The sequence below is a fragment of the Falco cherrug genome, chromosome 10, assembly GCF_023634085.1.
Source record: "Falco cherrug isolate bFalChe1 chromosome 10, bFalChe1.pri, whole genome shotgun sequence".
Taxonomy (NCBI): domain Eukaryota; kingdom Metazoa; phylum Chordata; class Aves; order Falconiformes; family Falconidae; genus Falco; species Falco cherrug.
Genome location: NC_073706.1, coordinates 2608519 through 2626874, shown reverse-complemented (window position 1 = coordinate 2626874; position 18356 = coordinate 2608519). Strand labels below are relative to the sequence as shown.

General features: G+C 48.3%; 1 protein-coding gene across 7 annotated transcripts in view; it reads left to right on the top strand.

The window, feature by feature from the left end:
- TOX2 (TOX high mobility group box family member 2) overlaps window positions 1-18356 on the top strand; it is a 150684-nt gene that overhangs the window by 34078 nt on the left and 98250 nt on the right. The window contains exon 1 of one of the 7 annotated variants that reach the window (XM_055722258.1): window positions 18028-18159. The exons of the other annotated variants lie outside the window; for them this stretch is intronic. Within the exon in view, the coding sequence (XP_055578233.1) occupies window positions 18139-18159 (21 nt within the window). The 5' untranslated portion in view covers window positions 18028-18138. Of the gene's footprint in view, window positions 1-18027; window positions 18160-18356 lie in introns of those variants that run through there. 7 annotated transcript variants of the gene reach the window in all.

The following is an 18356-nucleotide window of genomic DNA, read 5'->3' as shown; positions in this document are numbered from 1 at the left end:
CCTCCCTTTTCATGTTTGCAGTTCACAGCCTTTGCCTGAGCATTTGATTTGCGATAGTGTTGAGGTCCTAATAGGGCTCAGTGATAGTTAATTAGATCCACAAACGGCAGTGGATGCACAGACTTAACTCTTCTTTGTGCCTGGGGGCCTAAGTGGGTACACTGAGACCAGAATTTAGGAAACCCCTTTAATTGCAAGCTCTTTCCTAGATGTTAGGAACTTTGGCTGTGCGTGTTGGCCTCAGTGGAGCTTGAGCTTTTAGTACTTATGAAAACTAGATCCTTCTTATTGCTAGCAAAAAGATGAGCAGCCTCGCACAAGGTGTCCATCACAGTGTAGATAAAACTGGCCCGTCCGTGTTGGATGGCGATGCCGTTGGTTTTGATGCAGAAAGTTCAGTGCAGTTTAATCATGACCAAATCAGCCCAGTTATCTCCACGTGCCAGGTGCTGGTTTCCAGTGGGGCATGTAGGAGTTTGTGGGAGCCGAATGTTTGTACATGGAAAGACTGGCCAAACTGAATTGCACCCTTTGGTATCCGTAGGTACTTGCAATTGTCACCCTGTATCTTTGTGTCTGTGTTCTTCTCTTTTTGTGACCTAGTAGACTCGAGGACAGTTTCAGAGTTCTATGTGCTTTTCTCAAGTCTTAGATGCTCTCTGAGAAAAAGCAGCTGTGGCTAAAAGGGGAATAGGAGACTTTCTGCTCTTGTGAGCCCATGGTGACCCTGCCCTGCCGTGAGCTGTGCCGCTGGAGAGGGCGATCATGAAATGCTTCTCCCTCACTCCTCGTGACCTTAAACAGGCACAGGACCCTTTGGGTAACCATCACCTTCCTGGGTTCCGTGTGATCTCCCACAACTCCTCCGTCAGGTTTAGTGCCATAAAACGCAGTTTGAGGGGTGTAAGAAACAAGGCTGAGGCAGTTCCTGCAGTTTGGGGCCACCAGAATGTAAACTGGTTGTGTCTGGACCATTTTAACCTTGGCTTGCCATGAAATGTTAAGATAGCTTGGGGTGGGTTTTGTGCCTGTGCGTATGACGTGACAATTTTTGGAGTATCTGGTGTAAAATATTGAAAACTTTCCTAGAAATGTTTGCGCATGTAGTTATTGGCTGCACCAGCAAGAGGATGAGTAAGAAAGCTCTATGGACCACAAAAACCTCATTACATAATGTCTGGAAATACAAGACATATGTGAGTTCAAGTAAGAGATACAGTAAATCATGAGGCTCTTGAGGATGGAGGAAACTCTTTTAAGTGGGCTTTAATTACCAAGCTCAAAATTTCTCTTAACCCAGTGCTGAGTAGAAATTGGTGCTGACTGGAAGAGTTGGGTGCTGAAGCTGATGTTTTCAGCTGAATCAGTTCCTGAATGAGGCTTCCAAAAAGCACTCAGATGATGATAATGATAAGCTCAGGGTGGAGGGAGGCTGTGTTCCTCACCTTGCTTCTCCCCTCCTGCAGCCACAGGTTGAGTTAGAGCAGTACTGAAAGGTCCGGCGAAAGGCAGGGGGTGAAGCCCTGCCTCCCTGCATCCAGCTCATCGTCCTGCTCTTCTCCTGAGCTCTCTGGTGCAGTCTGCCCCTGCTAATTCCACTTTTTTCAAATATGTGCCTCTGATTATTAGGTTTGGTCCTTGTGCTCCCCAGGACCCATATGTCAAGGTTTAGTTACTATGGATCTTTTTATTTTTTAAAGTTTTTATTTTTCCTCTTTCTTTGTGCTCCTTTCCCAAGTGTTTTGCAAGTCTGGGCAATTATCAGGACAACTAAAGTCCCCTACTAGCAAGGGACTTTGACTACCTCAGCTTTGTGTCTTCTACATAAAAAATAAGTCTGGTGGGGCCTTTCATGTAGCCAAGGGTCTTGGAGGTGGTGAAGGAATGAAAAATGGGCAGTGTGATAGCGTTTTGCTACTACCTCAGCTGAAGGATGGAAGGAATCAAGGTAACACATTTGTTTGACAGGGAATACTTTGTGTACTTGTGTAATCTGTTGATCTGAAAATTAAATCACTTTCTTCTTCATCTGCTGTGCCATTGATCTTGGAGTCATTAGTGAAAGTACAAGCCATCACAGTGACATGTCCCCCTGCCTTGTACAACCCTTACAGAGGAGAACATGCATCAACAGACGCTTTTATTTGTGTGAGTCAAATATGGGTCGTGCTCCTCCACAGATGATGTTAACTGTAAGGAAAAAAAGGAGATGAGCTGGAATTGGGGTTTTTCCCCTTATAGTTAATTTCCCTTGGTTTTTGCAGCTGGATCAATGCAGTGGGGTCTGCTCTGCTGCCCACGAGCCAGCTTTGCTTTGTTGCTCTGGGCAGGGGCAGCTGTGCTGAGGGGGGCCGGTGGGAGCAGGGGGCTGCCTGGCCCTGTGCTCCTGCTCCCCCCGCAGTGGGGAGTGGAGGGAACGGGGGGCTCGATGTTTGCATGCATACATATACAGGTGTGTATGTGGGGGTATGGTGTTACGTATATATGGACACAAATATGTAAGTGTATAACACTGAATGTGTGTGTGAATTTGCATGCACGTGTGTATGTGTATGCATGTGTAACTTTCACAATATTTTTTTCGTTCTGGCTGGCCTCACTTACTGTGTTTTCTAATTGTAGAAACACAATACATTTGTGCTTTGGAGACACAGAGAAAAATGACAATTTGAGAAAGTCTGCTGAAAAACTTAAGCAAATGATCTATTTGAACATTTGCTCTCTAAACAGAATTCAAGGCAACCTTATATTTTTAGGAAGAAGCAATACTTTTTTCCCCTCCATCTGTCATCTACCTGTGTATTTGCTGACATCCCTGTGAACACATGTGGGGACGCCGCCCTGGTGCGTACGCCTGCAGGGATGGTGCTACCGAAACACCCTGTGGGCAGCCCTGTGCGCAGGAGTTGTGCCTGGACCCCACTGCACTTCTCTCCACGAACATCCCTCCATCGCCTCAGGGAAAGCACGAGCTGTAGGAAAGTGAGATGTAATACTGGCTGATAAGGTACCAGTTGAGAAGGACAGGGTTTTCTGAGAGAGCATCCCAGCCATGCCATGGATTGTGGCAGGAGTGGCTGTGGGTGCCGTGCCACCACCTGCTCCTGGGGCTGGCACCCTCTCCCAGCATGTCCACACTCAGCTTTCCAGAGAGGAGCTTTTGTGCTGCTAAAGCTGTTATTTAAAACCCTCTTCTGCTGGTTTATTCCAGCGGTGAGTGGTCCCTTAGAAACCCAGTTTACTCTTTGCCTGTGAGTCCTTGTGGGATGAAGGCAGTGTGAAGAAGACCTGAGCATGGCCAGGGGGTGATGCCCCATAGAGGGGATCAGGTAAAAGGAACCTGGGTATTGAAAACATTGGGCAAAATAACACAGCACATGGTATTTAGGGTTGAATCTTCCAACTGCCATTCACTTGTTTTATCACATTTAATTGCTATGCCGCAGGGATGGACGCAGTACCAAAAAGCACGGGCTCTTTCCCTGCTGTGCCTGCAATGCTGCTTCCCCTACACAATCACCCTCCTCCTGAACTCCCCGCTGGTTTTCCTCTGTCACGCAGGTTGCCAGATAACCAGGGGCAGGTGCCAAAAACTCAGCCCCACGTTCCCACAAGCACAGAGCGTTGTGCTGGGAAGCAGGGCAGGCAGCGAGTGTACCCCGTGCTGCAGGCGCCCAGCGTGCACAGGGCTCGGTGTCTCCCACCACCAGGAGGAATAAAGAGAAGGAAGATGAAAGAAACAATAATATTTTTACACTTACTGTAACTCGAATTCAGTTTCATCTTTCATTAATTATTGTTTTGTCATGTTAGGAGCCTGGGGAGGAAAATATTAATCACAGGTTTTGCTGAGTGCTGTTTCAGTAAGTAAATTAATTTCGGACGGGAAACTTGTTTGTGTGGATATTTGGCTTCTTCCCACTGTTGGCGGGCAAGCTCGCCGTGCTTCCCGGCACCCCCCGAGCCCCGGGCCACCCCCCCACCCCCGCCAGTCTTTTTGGCACATTTTGGTTGCAGTGTTCGCCTTTCCCGCAGCAAGCAGAGCTTGCAGGTCCTGTTGAGTTTTCTTTTGCTTGTTTTTGTTTTGGTTTTGTTCTTTAATAATTTCTGGCAAAAGCCACGGCAAAGTGATGCCTTTCGTGGCTGGGGTGGGAGCAGCCATGGGATGCTGCAAAGGTCTAAACTGGCCTATGCAAAACTCTTCTGGCCTGTGCCACAGCTGTGCGAGAGGAATGTCATCCCAGACCTGATGCTCCTATGCCCTCACCATCCTCTCAATCCCAAATCACTGCCCTCCCATCACCCGGCTGTATCCCACAGCCCTCCCCAGGCACAGGTCTGCACCAGGGCCACTTTATTCTGTTCACCATCATCTTCATTTGCCAGCTCTTGGTGCTGGGGAAATTCCAATGACACCTTTGCATCTATTTTTGTTTTAATAAATGGAAGCCAGTGCTTCTCTGTCAAGGAAGAGAGCCCTGAGGTAGATCTAATTAATGGCATGCAGCATGCTCCCCCTCACCAGGGACTATTCCCTCCCTGTCTTAAAAGCAAGTGAGGAGCTGTGTTGGTTGTGCATGGATCAGAGCCGTTACATCTCAGCTACTCGGAGCAAACCTCCCAGGTGCTTATTTTGGGAGAGGGCTTTGCATCCTTTCTCACTTCTGGGGTCTGTGACCCCAGACAAAAATAAACACCATCTAACTGCTCCTGCTCGGGGTTATTTCTGGCAGCATCCCCAAGTAACTGAATTTCAGAGGGCTGTGAGTGTGTGTGTATATAAAACAGTAGATCTCAGTAAGATAATCAATTATATGCAAGAGGAAACCAGAACTTTTTCCATTGGTTTTATCAGATATTGTGGTCAGTCGAGGCAATTCAAAGCAGCTCAGAACCCTATTACATTCATTCTTGCTATAATCACTCCATCTCTGTTTACCATATTCAGTTAAAGTGGCTTGTTTGCTACATCCGCTCTGCTGCCAAAATAACCTCATTTACTCTTGCAAACGGCTTCTGTTGCTGCTGCTGTAGTGTTCGTGCATTGCAAATATATTCTTGGCCGCAGCACTGAGGTTTGGATATATTGTTCTTTGAATCCTGCCGTGGAGTTGATTGGTTGGCATTCTCATTCACTTTCAAATACCATTTGAATGACAGGAGGTTTGGTTTTTTGTTGTTGGGTGGTTGTTTTTGGAAACATGGGCTTTGCTTTCACCTGTTGTGGAGCTGAACAGTCTCTGAGCTTGGGGCTGCTTCATTGGGGTGTTCGTGCTTTGTTGCCTTTTTTTTTTTTTTCTCCTGGTTGCCGTTGTTTTTGCAAATTTAATTTTCTAACAGAAATTTCTGTTAAAATACTGACGTCATGGCTTAATGGAAAGTTGGACCCAAAGTTGCCAGGATTCTGCTACGGCTGCAGCAGCATACGCAGAGGAAGGGTTTGCCTGCATAGCGTGCAACCATTAATAGCCAGCAGCCACGAGCAGCCTCGGTCCTGTGGAGCTGTCTTGTTCAGCTCGTCTCCTCCTGCCCCTTGTTTTTGCTGTTGTCATGTGCACGAAGCCCTGCTGTGACAGCTTGGTTTGGTGCAGGGTGTTGGGGTGATGCTGGAAGAGCTGTCCTGTTCAGGGAAATGGGGAGAGGGGAAGGAAACCTGGCCAAAATGGCCAAACCCTGGGGTTTTGTCTTGCTTTCTCTCTCTTTGTGATGCTCAGCCCTTGCTCCTTGCCCTGGTGGATTGCACGAGCCTGGCCAGGTGTTGCCCAGCCCTGCAGCCACCAGTGCTGATGCTGGATGCGTCCAGGGAGGGAGCAGCAGTTAACGACTCTCTCCTTTGGTCCCTTGTTAAAGCAAGGTCCCTTGTTAACACAGTGGTGTTAGCAGTGTGCAGGGGTCTGTCCTGTCCTGCAGCAGAACTGGTGTTTTGGGAAACAGCTTGGCAGTGCTGTGGCCTGTGCCATCCCTTTTGAAGGACTGCATTCCTGCTGCTGATTACCTTGTTGATGATGGATAACGCCAAGACAAAGAATGATGCAATACACCCAGCTTTTCTGCTCATCTTCTGGTGTTGTTGGTGCAACCACAGTTGCCTTGTCCTGACTATAAAAACCACACTGATGCACAGCAGGTCCCTGGTCTCCAAGGTCCATGTGCTGCTCCGTTGGCCATCACTGGACCTGGGACAGGGGGAGCAGCTGGTGCTGAGCATCAGGAGGCTGGACCTCATGGTGGGATTTCATGTGTCCTTGCTGGGCACCTGGATTTGCTCCCCTCCCTCCCAGCCAGGTTTTTTTGCCCCCCTGGTTGAAGCAGTTGAGGTGCACTATCACCTTGTGGAAAGGAAGAGCTGTGTCTCCTTGAAGTACAGAAAACAGCTGTGGAAACAAAGCCCCCAAAACCACCCGAAGCAGGCATGGGTTTATAGGGCTTACAAGTTTCTCGTGCTTCTTGGCTCAGAATGTGATTTTAGTGCCCTGAAATGAACAGTCTTGAAAACACTGTGGGGTTTTTTTGGTTGTTTAGATAAGGGGAGTGAAACTTCTCATAGGTATAAATCTAAAGCCAGAGGTGAGTTTGTCCCCTTTTGTTTTCCTATAAGTATTGTCTTCTGCTTTGAGATCTATAAGTATTTTTTTAGCCTGGCATGCTGTGAAATTCTGCTTTCAGTGATCAAAGCCTTGATTTGTTTCACTATGAATCGTGCCTCTGACCCAGCCCTGAGTGCATCTGCATTACAAAACTTGTTATTTGGAGATATGAAACTGAAATGGCAGGACATAGTTTTGTTTGCAGAGGGTTTCTCCTTCCAGCAGGCGCGCGTGCTTTGCTCCTTGCAGGAGCATAGTGAAACATATTGTTGCTGTGCCAGGGATGAGCACAATTATCCATGTTTTACACGTGGGGAAACAGTCTTTAAATAAGCCCATTACAGGTGGGATTAGAGCAATTTTTCCTTGCGTGCTGGGGGCCCTGGCCAGTGCCCACTGCTGTGCTTTCCCAAGGGAGCACGGGAACTGCCCCTGTGCTGGGCAGACATATCCCTGCATCGAGCAGTTTGCCAAAATTAATGACTTCCTACGTCATCATTTGGTCTCTTCCACCTCCTCTTTTGATTAAATGGGGTCTTTTCCATTTTTCTTCTATGAAAAATCTCCATGTTTCAAATGTCCTTTCTTGCCCCAGGGCCTTGGTTTCCCATCTTTCTGCCCTTGTTTTCCCATCTCTCTCCTTGGAGAAGAGGGTGAGTGGAGCTGAATTCAGCACCTGAAGAAAGTGCGGGCTGACAGTTTGGAGAACAACATTACAGTATTTTCTCTATTATTTTCTGACCTGTTATTTTTGCACTCTATCATTTTGATATTGCTGTGCTTTCAGCAGAGGTGTGCATGGGGCGGTAGATGTGATAGTTGGGCTTATCACTTAATGTTCAGTTAATGTAAACCCTGCTAAAGTCTAGAAGGATTTCAAATCGCTCCTGCCTCCGTGGACTGTTCTGCATTTGTCGGCACAGGGTTTCTCCTGCTCTGATGTGTCCTTCTGCTTGGTTAGGTGGCTCTGAAATTCCCAAGACTTCCTCATTTGTAATTAACCTAAATAACGTTCTTTTCATCTGCAAACTTTGTTTCACTGTGCAGCCTAGTTTCCAGGTCATTAATAAAGATATTAAGCAACAGGAGACCTGGTTAAATACTTCTCTTGGTACGTTGTTAATTATTTCAGTCTTGAAAAACAAGTTGTGTGCTTAGTCTGGCCATGGCCCTCAGCAGTGTTGGGTTTGCGTGGACAGTCACCTACGTCTAAACCCCAGTTTGGTTAAACTGAAAATTGGCTGAGGATGGAAACTCTTCAGGCATTGGAGATCAGTCTTGTATTAATTTAAGCTTAAGTTACTTCCTCGCAGAACAACTCTATTTAAATGCAGTTTCAGCTGAGAGCATCCATGGCAGTGGCAGCTGGTGCAAGGAATTTACTGAGTTGGGTTGAACCTCAAGTTGAGGTAGGTTCAAAGCTTTACACCTTTCTTTGTAGAGGGCTCTGAGAAGGAACCTTGGAAAGCATCAACACACCTGAGCAGCTGGTTCTCCCGTGGCCCTCGGTCATGGAGGGTGAGCTGCAGAAGTGCCGTTCCCCTCTCAGAAGCACCGTGCTGCAGTGTGGGACTGTCATGATCTCCTACGCGTCCTCTGGGTTTGTTTTGTGGTCACCAGTCTTCCTCACCCTAGCACAAGGCTTAAGTTTTCCCAATTTGCAGGTTTGCTTCCCAAGCCTCTCTTAGGGACAGATGCGGTGTTTGCCAACCCAGAGCTCTTCTGCAGAGCAGCTGCTTTTGCTGATGATTTCATGTCTGTGACGTTTTATAGGTTCCTTTGGGACCGTTGGGCAATAACATTCATGGGTTTCCACTTCCAGCAACTAGGCACTGCTTTACCTTTGGCAGGCGTAGGAGTTGATGTCTTAACCCTCATCTACCTGCAGACTGAACAACTCGGCGCTCGCCTTCTCTGGGGGAAGGCAGACCGACCTCCTCAACAGCATTGCCGCCTGCTTCTTCAGGTGTTGTTTGACATCACCCATGGGTTGTGCATACAGGAACCTCACTCGGTGCCTGTTGCTGGGCCTGATACTGAGGTAATGCCCACTAGAAATTTTTTCTTCATTTTTCACTGGCTCAAGCCCTCCTCGGTTGTTGAGGCTGGGCATCACGCAAAGAACAGATCAGCTGCTGTGGCCCCAGCAGCACGTGGAAACATATATCCTTGGGAATTACCCAGTCCATCCCCTCTTCTGCTGTCTTATTGCTGACCATCTCTTTAGTACTTAAAAAGGAGTTAATACAGGTATCTCCTCTGTGCTTTGCAAGGCAGCAGGGCGGGGAGAAGGCTGCTGCAAACAAACCCATTCAGCCTTTTTCTGTTTCCTGTGTCTCCTGTGGTCCCAGCAAGGTCTTCTGCGAAAGCTGCTTCCTCCCGCCATGCCTCCTGCTTGCCCGGGTTGTGCTTTGTCACTTGGTTCTCAGTCCTCTGGCTTTCCTGCTCACAGGGGATGTGTTACAGCACGTGCTCTTTTCTCCAGGCTGAAGGTTCCCGCATTTAACAGCAGGGCTTGGCTCTGGTGTTGCCTTGGGCTGGAGATGCTTCATTGGTGTTTCCCTGTTGCTTTGACCCAGTAGCTCGAAGGCTGGGCTTGGAGAGGAAAAGCTAAAAATGATCTCACTGTGGCGTAAGCTGGAGTTTAAGCTGTTGATAAAATGCTTCAGTACATCTTGCCCTGATGGGGATGTTTGGGGCGGGTGGTCTGAATTCGAAGATCCTGTGCCCTGGTGCTGTGTGGGGACTGCCCTGGTCCTTCTCCCCCAACATCATTGGAGACCCTGGCTGGGAAGCCTTGGAGAAAAGCAGAGTGATGGGACTGATGCCATCCCCTTCACTGGCTGATCAGACCATGGCTCAGCTGCGGTGGGAGGCCAGAAACTCCCCAGGAGGGAGTTAGCCTAATTTCTGAATTCAGAGGAAAATAATTAAATACACTCAGGTGTCGTGGTGGGTTGTGGGCTGTCAGGTGCAGGCAGGGGTTGGTGGGCAGCATGTCCCCAGGCTGCTCTCAAACCCCAGATGGATGGTTGGAAGTGATGTAGCCAAGTGATGGTTTCTGTGCTGCCTGCAGTAAATATCTCCACACAGACCGAAACTACAGCCCTGGCCAGCAGCAATTTGCACATAAAGCGTTTGCTTGGGAGTTGTCTGCGTCAGCACTTGCAGTGTTCTTCAGATCCAACCACATTGCATGTTGTTTCTGCTATGACTTGCAAAGATTTATACATATTTTTTTACTCCTAAATATATTAATACACTGTTTTTCAAGGAATACAAACTATGAGCCTTCTGCTCTTTGGGAGATTCATTATGTTTTGTTGAAAGGAACCAAACTTGTTTTCCTTCCCAATGAGCACACAAGTGTCCCATCCCGCTTACTGACTAGAGAAAGTGATTAATTCTGTTTTTGTAGCCAACAGCAAAATGCGGTCTGGTGATACATAACTGCCCTGCAGCCTCACTGGGGCTGAATTATCTGGCACAATGGAGCCTATAATTAGCAGGTGGAGAAGGTGCTGCACGTGTAGCATTAGAGGATTGCAGAGGGACAGGCAGCAGGGCAACCAAGGGAAACAAGAGATTATGGCCAAGCAGTAAAAAATTTAAGTGTTTTCATCTCTCCAGGATGCTTAAATCTTTATAATACAAACTCAAACAAAGGAAACCTTCATTGATGTGATGGAGTTTAACCAAAGCAGAGTCAGTGGCTGTTGTACCACGTGGCACTGGTATAATTTTTGCTGCTCCCTGTGGGTTCAGAAAGAGGATTCTTTCTCTTAACAGTTGTGAAAAATTTGAAAGTGGAAAAAAATATTTGTGTCTTTTATAGAGGTGTAGCTGAAATATAAATGAAACTTATCCACTGGAGGGCCTGAAATCTTGGTGTGACTTTCAGAATTGAGATGCAGACTGTTTGGTGGAAATCACTTTCCCCCACTAAATGCTTGTGGACAAAGCATGAGAGAATAATCTTGTTAGCTAGTAAATGTGATTTTTTTAGGTGTCTGACTTAAACACTGTGAGTACCTGAGCAGAGGGTCCCAGACTCCGGAAACATGAGCTTCAAAAAGATCTCGTGAGACATAAAAGCTGAACATGAGCACCATCTCGTTAAAACCCTGGGTCTGCAGGTGTAATGTCTTGATATATTTTAACAGCGCATCCTTCCCTGCTGCAGAAGGACGATGAAACCCTTCACAAGGCTTCAAGCAGCCCAGCTGGGCTGGGGAAGCCTGTGAGGTGGTACCCATCCCTTGTGTGCCCTTGATGAGTATTGCAGCTACCACCACTGAGGTGCATCTTGGCTCAGTAGGCTGAGCAAAAGCTTTTCCCCCTCTTGCGAAGTCCATGGTGGACTCTTCAGGGCCATTCTGGTGGCAGCTCCAGTGTCACGGCCGTGCCCGTGGCTTCGCAGGAGGGATGCAGGGTGCCAGAGCACGAGAATCTCCATAGCAGCTGATGTTTCCCTTTGCTTCGTTAGTGCAGCTAATGTTAGTGCTGATTAGTGGGCTGCACCCCTACGAATGAGGATGGCCAGGCCGTGGAGGTTCCCAGCCCATGGAAAAGCTGGCAACGGGCCAGTTTGGGGCATTTCAAGAGCAGGGGAAGGGGTAGCGCAGCCATAAATCCTGTGTGATTTGAGGGTAAGGGCTGTGTGAGAAGGATGGGAGCTCAGCTTGTCAAGGGAGCTTTCACATTTTCCCTTTGTCAGCATGACTTAATGTTGAACAGGGCAAATACTTCTCCGCCAGAAGAAGCCTAGCGAGACCTTATTTGTGAATATATGAATAGCGGTTTTGTAAATAGTGCATCTGAATTTATGAATGATCTGACACCGACAGGTTGAAACAAACCCTGTAATTTTATTGTGTTAGATTTAGTAGGTCAGACATACATGCCAAATCAAAATGACCTAGAAAACCTTTCTAGGTCAAACTATTGCTTGAAAAGTTGTCTTTTTCAAAGGCAAGGCCATAAGATTTCATGCTTACTCTGACACATTTTCCTCCTAATGGTGCAACATGACTCTTTGGGACATGACAGAGAATTTGTCATCTCCTACACTGAGAGGAGAGAAAGAACGTGAAGAAGAGGGACACTAACTTCTTAATGTAACAAGGCCTTTTCTGGCCAGCTCTCTCTTGTCCTGAGATAGTCTGTTGGATACCTGCCTGGCAGGACTTTAGGCTGGAAGTTGCAACACCGACTGTATTAGCACCTTGCTGTTTCCAGCAGTGCTAAAACCTGCCAGGTTCCTGGGTCTGGCAGCAGCTAGCTCCTCCAGCCTACCTTTGGAGCCCTAACCCTTAATTAGGTGGGGAATTACTTATTAGAAGGACCTTTTTCTCCCCTAAAGATGCTTGGGGGAGGCTGGTGAGGTTTGCATGCAGTGACTGTCTTCACCAGAGAGGTGGGATGGGGCAGAGCCATGCTCTGCTAACCCGGTGTCCTGGTTTCAGCTGGGGTAGGTAATTTTCTACTCAGTAGCCGGTGCAGTGCTGTGTTCTGGATTTGGGATGAGAACAATGTCGATGACATGCTGATGTTTTAGTTGTTGCCAGGTCCTGATTACTCTAAATGATGGAGTTTTCAGTTTCTCACACTCTGCCCGCGAGCAGGGGCACATGGAGCAGGAGGGAGCAGAGCCAGGACAGCTGCCCCGGCCTGGCCAGAGGCATGTCCCGTTGCACAGAGCATCGTGCTCAGGATGGAAACGGGGGGAGCTGGCTGGGACGGGCCGGTCACTGCTCGGGGACTGGCTGGGCATCGGCCAGCGGCGGGGAGCAGCTGCACGGTGCATCACTTGGGGTTATTCCCTTGGGTTTTATGCCTCTCTCCCTCTCTCTCCTTTTTATTACATTTGTTATTATTATTATCATCATCGTATTTTACTTATTTCAGTTATTAAATTGTTCTTATCTCAACCCACAAGTTTTTCCTTTTTCCCCAGTTCTCCTCCCCATCCCACCAGGGGAGCGGGGCAGAGCACGCGGCTGCCTGGTACGTAGTTGCTGGCTGGGGTTAAACTACAAGACCTGGGCACCGTGGCCTGCGAGTTACGAGGGTGGGTGAAGTTGGAAGGACCCAGGACCTTGATGTTGTTGTCCTGCAGCTTATGCCTGCTCTGTTAACACTGCTGCAGTCTGAGCAGATGCAGTTTTTCTGCTGTTAGAAGGAAGCCTGAACCTCTAATAAAAGCTTGGCTGTTCGCGTGGGTTACTACTTATATCAGAGTGCAAACGTAACCGCAGCTCCAACACGAAGTGAAAAGGGCTCCCCTACACCCTCATATAGTTTTGGATGGACTGAAACTTTTTATGTCCTGTGGTACTTGTGGCAGTGCTGGGTGGCGTGGCTGGGTGAGGACCAAGGCTTGGTGTGGGCCAGGAGACCAGCTGTCATGCAGAACATGCACGGATGCCGGGCTGAGGCAGCGGTACCCGAGCAGGACTCCCGGTTCCTGACTGTAGCTGAAGCCAAGCATCACTCCCCGTGCTGCTGGCACCTGATGCCTGCTGGCCTTGCTCCCCAGGAAGGGTGGCCATGCCCCATCCCCCACTGGGTGCCCTCCCCGCCGCCTGCCCAAGCCAGGCACAGCTAACCCCACGAGCAGGGCTCGGCGGGCAGGTACGGGCGTGGGGAGCATCCTGGCTGCCGCCCCTGTGTCCGGCGATGCTGCCCCGCTGGTGTTCCCGCCGCAGTGGCACATCCCAGACTCCACAGGTTGCAAATCGTTTGTTCAGCCAAGCCGTGACCTACTTGAAAGTAGCTTTTGCCATCCCAGGGAAGTGGGTAAGCGGAGGCTGCAGTGCCTTCCGAACAATTACAGCTCACAGCAGTCCAAATGAAAATGTTTGTTGAAAACAACATGTGCATAATTAAGGCTTAATGAGCCCTTGTCTGTTTGGAATCTGCAATTAGATTTATAATAGAAAATACTAGCAAATGCCAAATAGCTTTAAAAGAAGCTGAGATAAAAGATAATTTTGCTGCAAATCTATAGTAATACTGTAATTTAATGAGCTGGAAGTGGTGCAGAGAAAGACTGTTAAAGCTTTGGACAAGTTTGTATTGTGCGTGTTTATCTTATCTGCCCATTCCCCTATCTATAAAGCTGTCAGTCTTGCTTTTAACTGCTTGGAAAAAGGCAGGACTTTGCTAAAATCAGGAAGACTCCCTTTGTTTATTTTTATTTAAGTCATTAATTAGTTGGGCAAAGCTGCTTTTTCTCTTTCTCATCAACATGCTTTAAACTTCTTGTTAAGGTTAATAATAGTAATAATAATATCTCTATTCAATTATTTACAGTGAAGCAGGGGCATAATAATAATCAGAGGTACTTCTTTCTGATTAGTTTCATTAATTTTAATGAGTTTTCAACTGTCTTTTTAAGATGTTGAGAATTCTCAATGCTAAGGTGTGTATTTTAACAAGTAAACTTGAGGCCAGCTGGGCTGCGGTAAGCATGGACTGCCTTCTCGCCCTAATGAAAAAAAGTTATGTGGCAGTAAAATTTCCTGGAAAGATTAATAAAAAGAACAGAGAGTGGTCTCAGGGGGAGGCGGAGAAGAAAGAAAAAGAAAAAAAAAAAAAGCTGAAATTAGAAGTGCTTTGGAGGGATGGTTTGTTGGTTGTTTTTAATAACCAGAAGTTGAGGTTGGGAGCAAAGTGGTGCAGGCTTTGGGTGCGCTGCGGGACCTGGCAGGGAATAGAGGCCAGCGCAGCGGCAGGGCTGTTACATGCACCACCCCCTGGAAATGCCGCCCGACAGCTTTGCTTGACGAACCTAACTCATCACTTCAGGCCGTACGAGGATGTGGTGTGCTGCCTGCAGAGGTACCTTTCCGATGCGAGTTTTGCAGCCCGTGTGAAATGTCACTGAACTTCAGCTTCTGTACAACCATGGCTTTGCGTGTCTTGAGTCTCCGGCATGGGAAGCTGCAGCACCGGTGCTGTGTTCGTGGCTCTGTAGGTGCCACATCTGCAGAGCTCGGCGTTGTCTCCCTGCGACCTTTCAGCCAACACCTTTTGGCTCCAGCCTCTCGCTTCGCAGGGGTGATGAGTGCCCGTGCCCCAAGCACGTCTGCGCCCTCCCGCTCCCGACACGCTGCCATGCCCCTTTGCGGGGCTTTGCTGTTCTCCCAGGCGCGGGACCACGTGGCTGGGGCAGCCCTTGGAGCTGGGTCATTTAACCCGACCATGCAGCGCACTGCTGGGGCCACCACTGCGGGCAGAGCTGCCCCTTCCAGCCCTGCAGCTGCCCGGCGCTGCTTGCGGGGTGTATATCAACTACTCCTTGCACCAAGCTTCCCGTTACATTGCTTTTTCTGCAGAGACTGGGATTTTAAGGCTCTTGGGGTATTTTCCCCAGATGGTTTGCTCAGCTTGCAGCCTCAGAGGCAGTGCCTGCCTGCGTGGCCCCCGTTTGCTTGGCCCCACAATGATGCCTCAATGGCAAATCCTCCAGTGGTAAAAATCCTGTGGTGCTCCTTTGCTTCTGCTGCTGGAGGGGCTGGGGTGATGGATGGGGGCTTGGGTGGCAGTGGGTCCTCTGGGTGCAGTGCAGGCTACTGGAATGGCCTAGGGGGCTCATTGCTCTTTGTTTAAGGGAATAATTACAATTTTTGTTAAAAGGCAGCAGCAGCGTAGTCAAAAGGAGGCCCACGTGCTGGGGACGATGCTCTTTCTGCCAGAGCAGGGATGGGAAATCTGGCCGCCTTCAAGGCTACGAAAGGGTTTCGTCTGAAGGAGGTTTGCATAAACCCCCTTGGCTCCCTGAGGGTCTTGCCGTGGGGAGTTGGGTTCCCCTTGCACATCCGCCCTGCAGCACGGTGACCAAGTGTGCCGGGATGAGCTCACCGTTGCCCTGTGCGCATCAAGACACACGCTGAGGTTGTGAGCAGTCCTGACAGTTCGGTTGTGTGGGTTTAGAAAGGATAGCAGGGTTGTTGACAGCAAGGTTGCTGGTGGGATAAAAGCTGGTTCTCTGGTGGGGGAAGCTGTGCGCTGCATTATTCTTTATTATTTGTTTACGTTGGATATTCCTGATTCTCACTAGGATTAGGATCTAGTTGGGTGGTATAAAAACACTTACAGAAAATACACGTGGAGTCTATGGTTTAAATAAGATGGGGCAAATAAAAGGAAAAAAATGCCAAGTGCTGTACAGCTGTAAGAAAAATGGGCAGTGAAGATGCTTCCAGACTTCCAGGGTGTAATTTTAGAAATTACCTTCCTGTTGTTCCTGGGTTTTGGTTGGTTTGTTTTTTGCATGGGTTTTTTTTGTTTGGTTTTGTTTTGGTGTTTTGTTTTGTTTTATTTAAAGATGATGTCACTTTTCATCAGTGTTTTTTGAGTCATGAATATGTCCAAATGTCTAAGGTAAAATTGTTAAATGGATGGTACTTTGTCATCCTGTGTTTTTTTGCAAGTCATGCTATGTACCGCTGCGGAGTTATTTGCATACACAGTTCAGTGCAGAACCACAGAAGGCAGGTTTTCACCCGTGGCAAATATTTGTGTGTTGGAAAACTGTTCACTAAATGACTAGAGTGGAAGCTCTCTGATTTTTATTTCCCTCCCCCCCCGCCCCCCCCCCCCCCCCAACTGTTTTTGCATAATGCTCCTCATTCTCACCAAAATTGCCTTGAAAATCAGTTGTTCTTCTCCCTTACGCTTTGCAACAGAGTAAAAAACAATGTGATCTTGAATTCGGGGGGGGGGCAGAGCTGTACCCTTGCTTTCACTAGTGGGGCAAACGTTCAGATGATGAAAACCTTCAGTGAAGTAGCCAGCTGGGCTTGCAGGTGGCCAGTGTGTGCGCTCTGGCCTGTGCTTCAGAGTGGCTTTGCTGAAGGAACAGTGGCTATAGGGAGAATTAAAGTTACTATTTTTTTTTTTTTCTTGAATGGCAGCTGAGTAGCACCTGTCACTTTGTGAATTATTGGAGTGAGTTAGCAGATATTTGGGAGCCAGGTTGTTAACCTGTACAGCTGTCAACAAGGCAGCGGGATCGGAAGCATAATACATGGTCTTAAAAAGTTATTAGCTTTAAGAATCTCTGCATCGCTCCTCTGACAGGTCTCTTCCTCTCTGCGATGTGCGCTTGTGTGCTTATTTATTTATTTACTTTTCAGTTGAGAAAAGATAGAGATTTCCAAAATTATGCCTGCGCTGTGCGTGTACGTCAAACTCAGCGTAACCACAGCGACTGCTCGCGCGGGGCTGCTGTGGCAACAGCTGCTTCCCCTGCTCACTCCCACCGCGCTTCTTGCCCGTCAATTGCTTTTATTCAATCCAGGCGTTCGCCTTCAGCCCTGGGCTTGGGCGTGCGTCCAAACATCTCTGCCCACGCAGGGTCCCTGCTCGCTCCCTGGGCCAGGGGGCTAAAATTCTAGGGTAGGACAACTTGCTTGTGGAAGGTTTCTTTCCTTCCTGCTGCTCCTGTGCGTCCTCAGCTGTTTGGTGCCAGTGGCCGCCATGTAGCCCCTCTTCGGTGGTACCTCTGGTTGCAGCGAGGGCTGTTGTTCTGGTGTTGTAATCAGCATCTCCATGAAAGATCTCCAGAGCAGCGCCACGCTGGTAACTGCTTCCAAAGCAGACAGGTATAAGTTCTATTTTTATCTCAGCCCTGAGGTTTTATCTTGCAAAAGACAATGTTTCTAGGTGCCTTTGACTCTGGCACAGTTCTTGCACAGAGCGTCCATGGCTTCTTTTAGATCTTTATACATTTGCTGCCTCTCTCAGTTTCCTGTGAATTACAATCGTTACGGCGAAGCAGGCAGCACAGTTAAGTCACATCATCACTTACTGTATTTGTTTCAGACTCTTTGCATACCAGCCCGGTGCCAGGAAACGTGCTGCAGTCGTTTCCCTCCTTCCCTCCCCAGCAATGCACAGGGTGCCAGGCACTTACAGCGCGAGCTGCTGCCTTCAGCCCTCCCGGTTATTCAGCTGCTGATGGGAGAAGGACCACCTTAGCAGGGGCCTGGTCTCTATTTTATTTTATTTTTTTTATTTATTTATTTATTTTCAGATACGCTTACGCAGGTGCTCAAGGAGTTTGATAAACAACGCAGGATGTGCTTGTTGTTTGGTTTCAGAAAGGAAATGTTGTACATGCCCGAGCCTTGCAGCTACATCTGTGTGATTGTATCTCACAAAATAAACAGCATTGAGCATGGTCAGCGAGGGGCTAGAGACGTCCTGGGTGAAAGCAGGGTTGTGCTGGGAGGGATTTCTTTATCTATGCCCCAGCTCTAAGAGAAATTGGGAAGGGTTTGGGCTGGCCAGAGCTGCAGCTCTGGTGAGCTCTGTGCCGTGGGAGAGGAGGAGGAGGAAGAGGATGGAGATCTCCCGTGCACCCAGAGCACTGGGGCTGCTCGAAGCACCGCGCCACACCTCTCCCTGCCAGTGTTACACCAAGGGCTCGGCAGACTGAAAGCTAAAACCCAACCGTAATCATTTGAACACAGTCAGTGTGCTAGATCAAGATCTGCCCTCAGGGGCAAAACCTGATAAGCTGAAATAACCCAGCCCCTTCTCCATGCACAGCAGGGGTGTGAGCGTGAGTAACTTTGGCCTTTAAATTAATAGTGCATTTAAATTAATAGAGAGTTTCTCTTCTCCCTTGCTTCAGCTAGGAGGAGAGGAGGCTGGATTGGGAGGATTAGCTGGTCTGTGCTGGTTTTGCCTCTTTACGGAGCCACACGTGAAAGGGTTAAGCAGAATTTTGATCTCGGCAATATTTTCATGCTTATACAT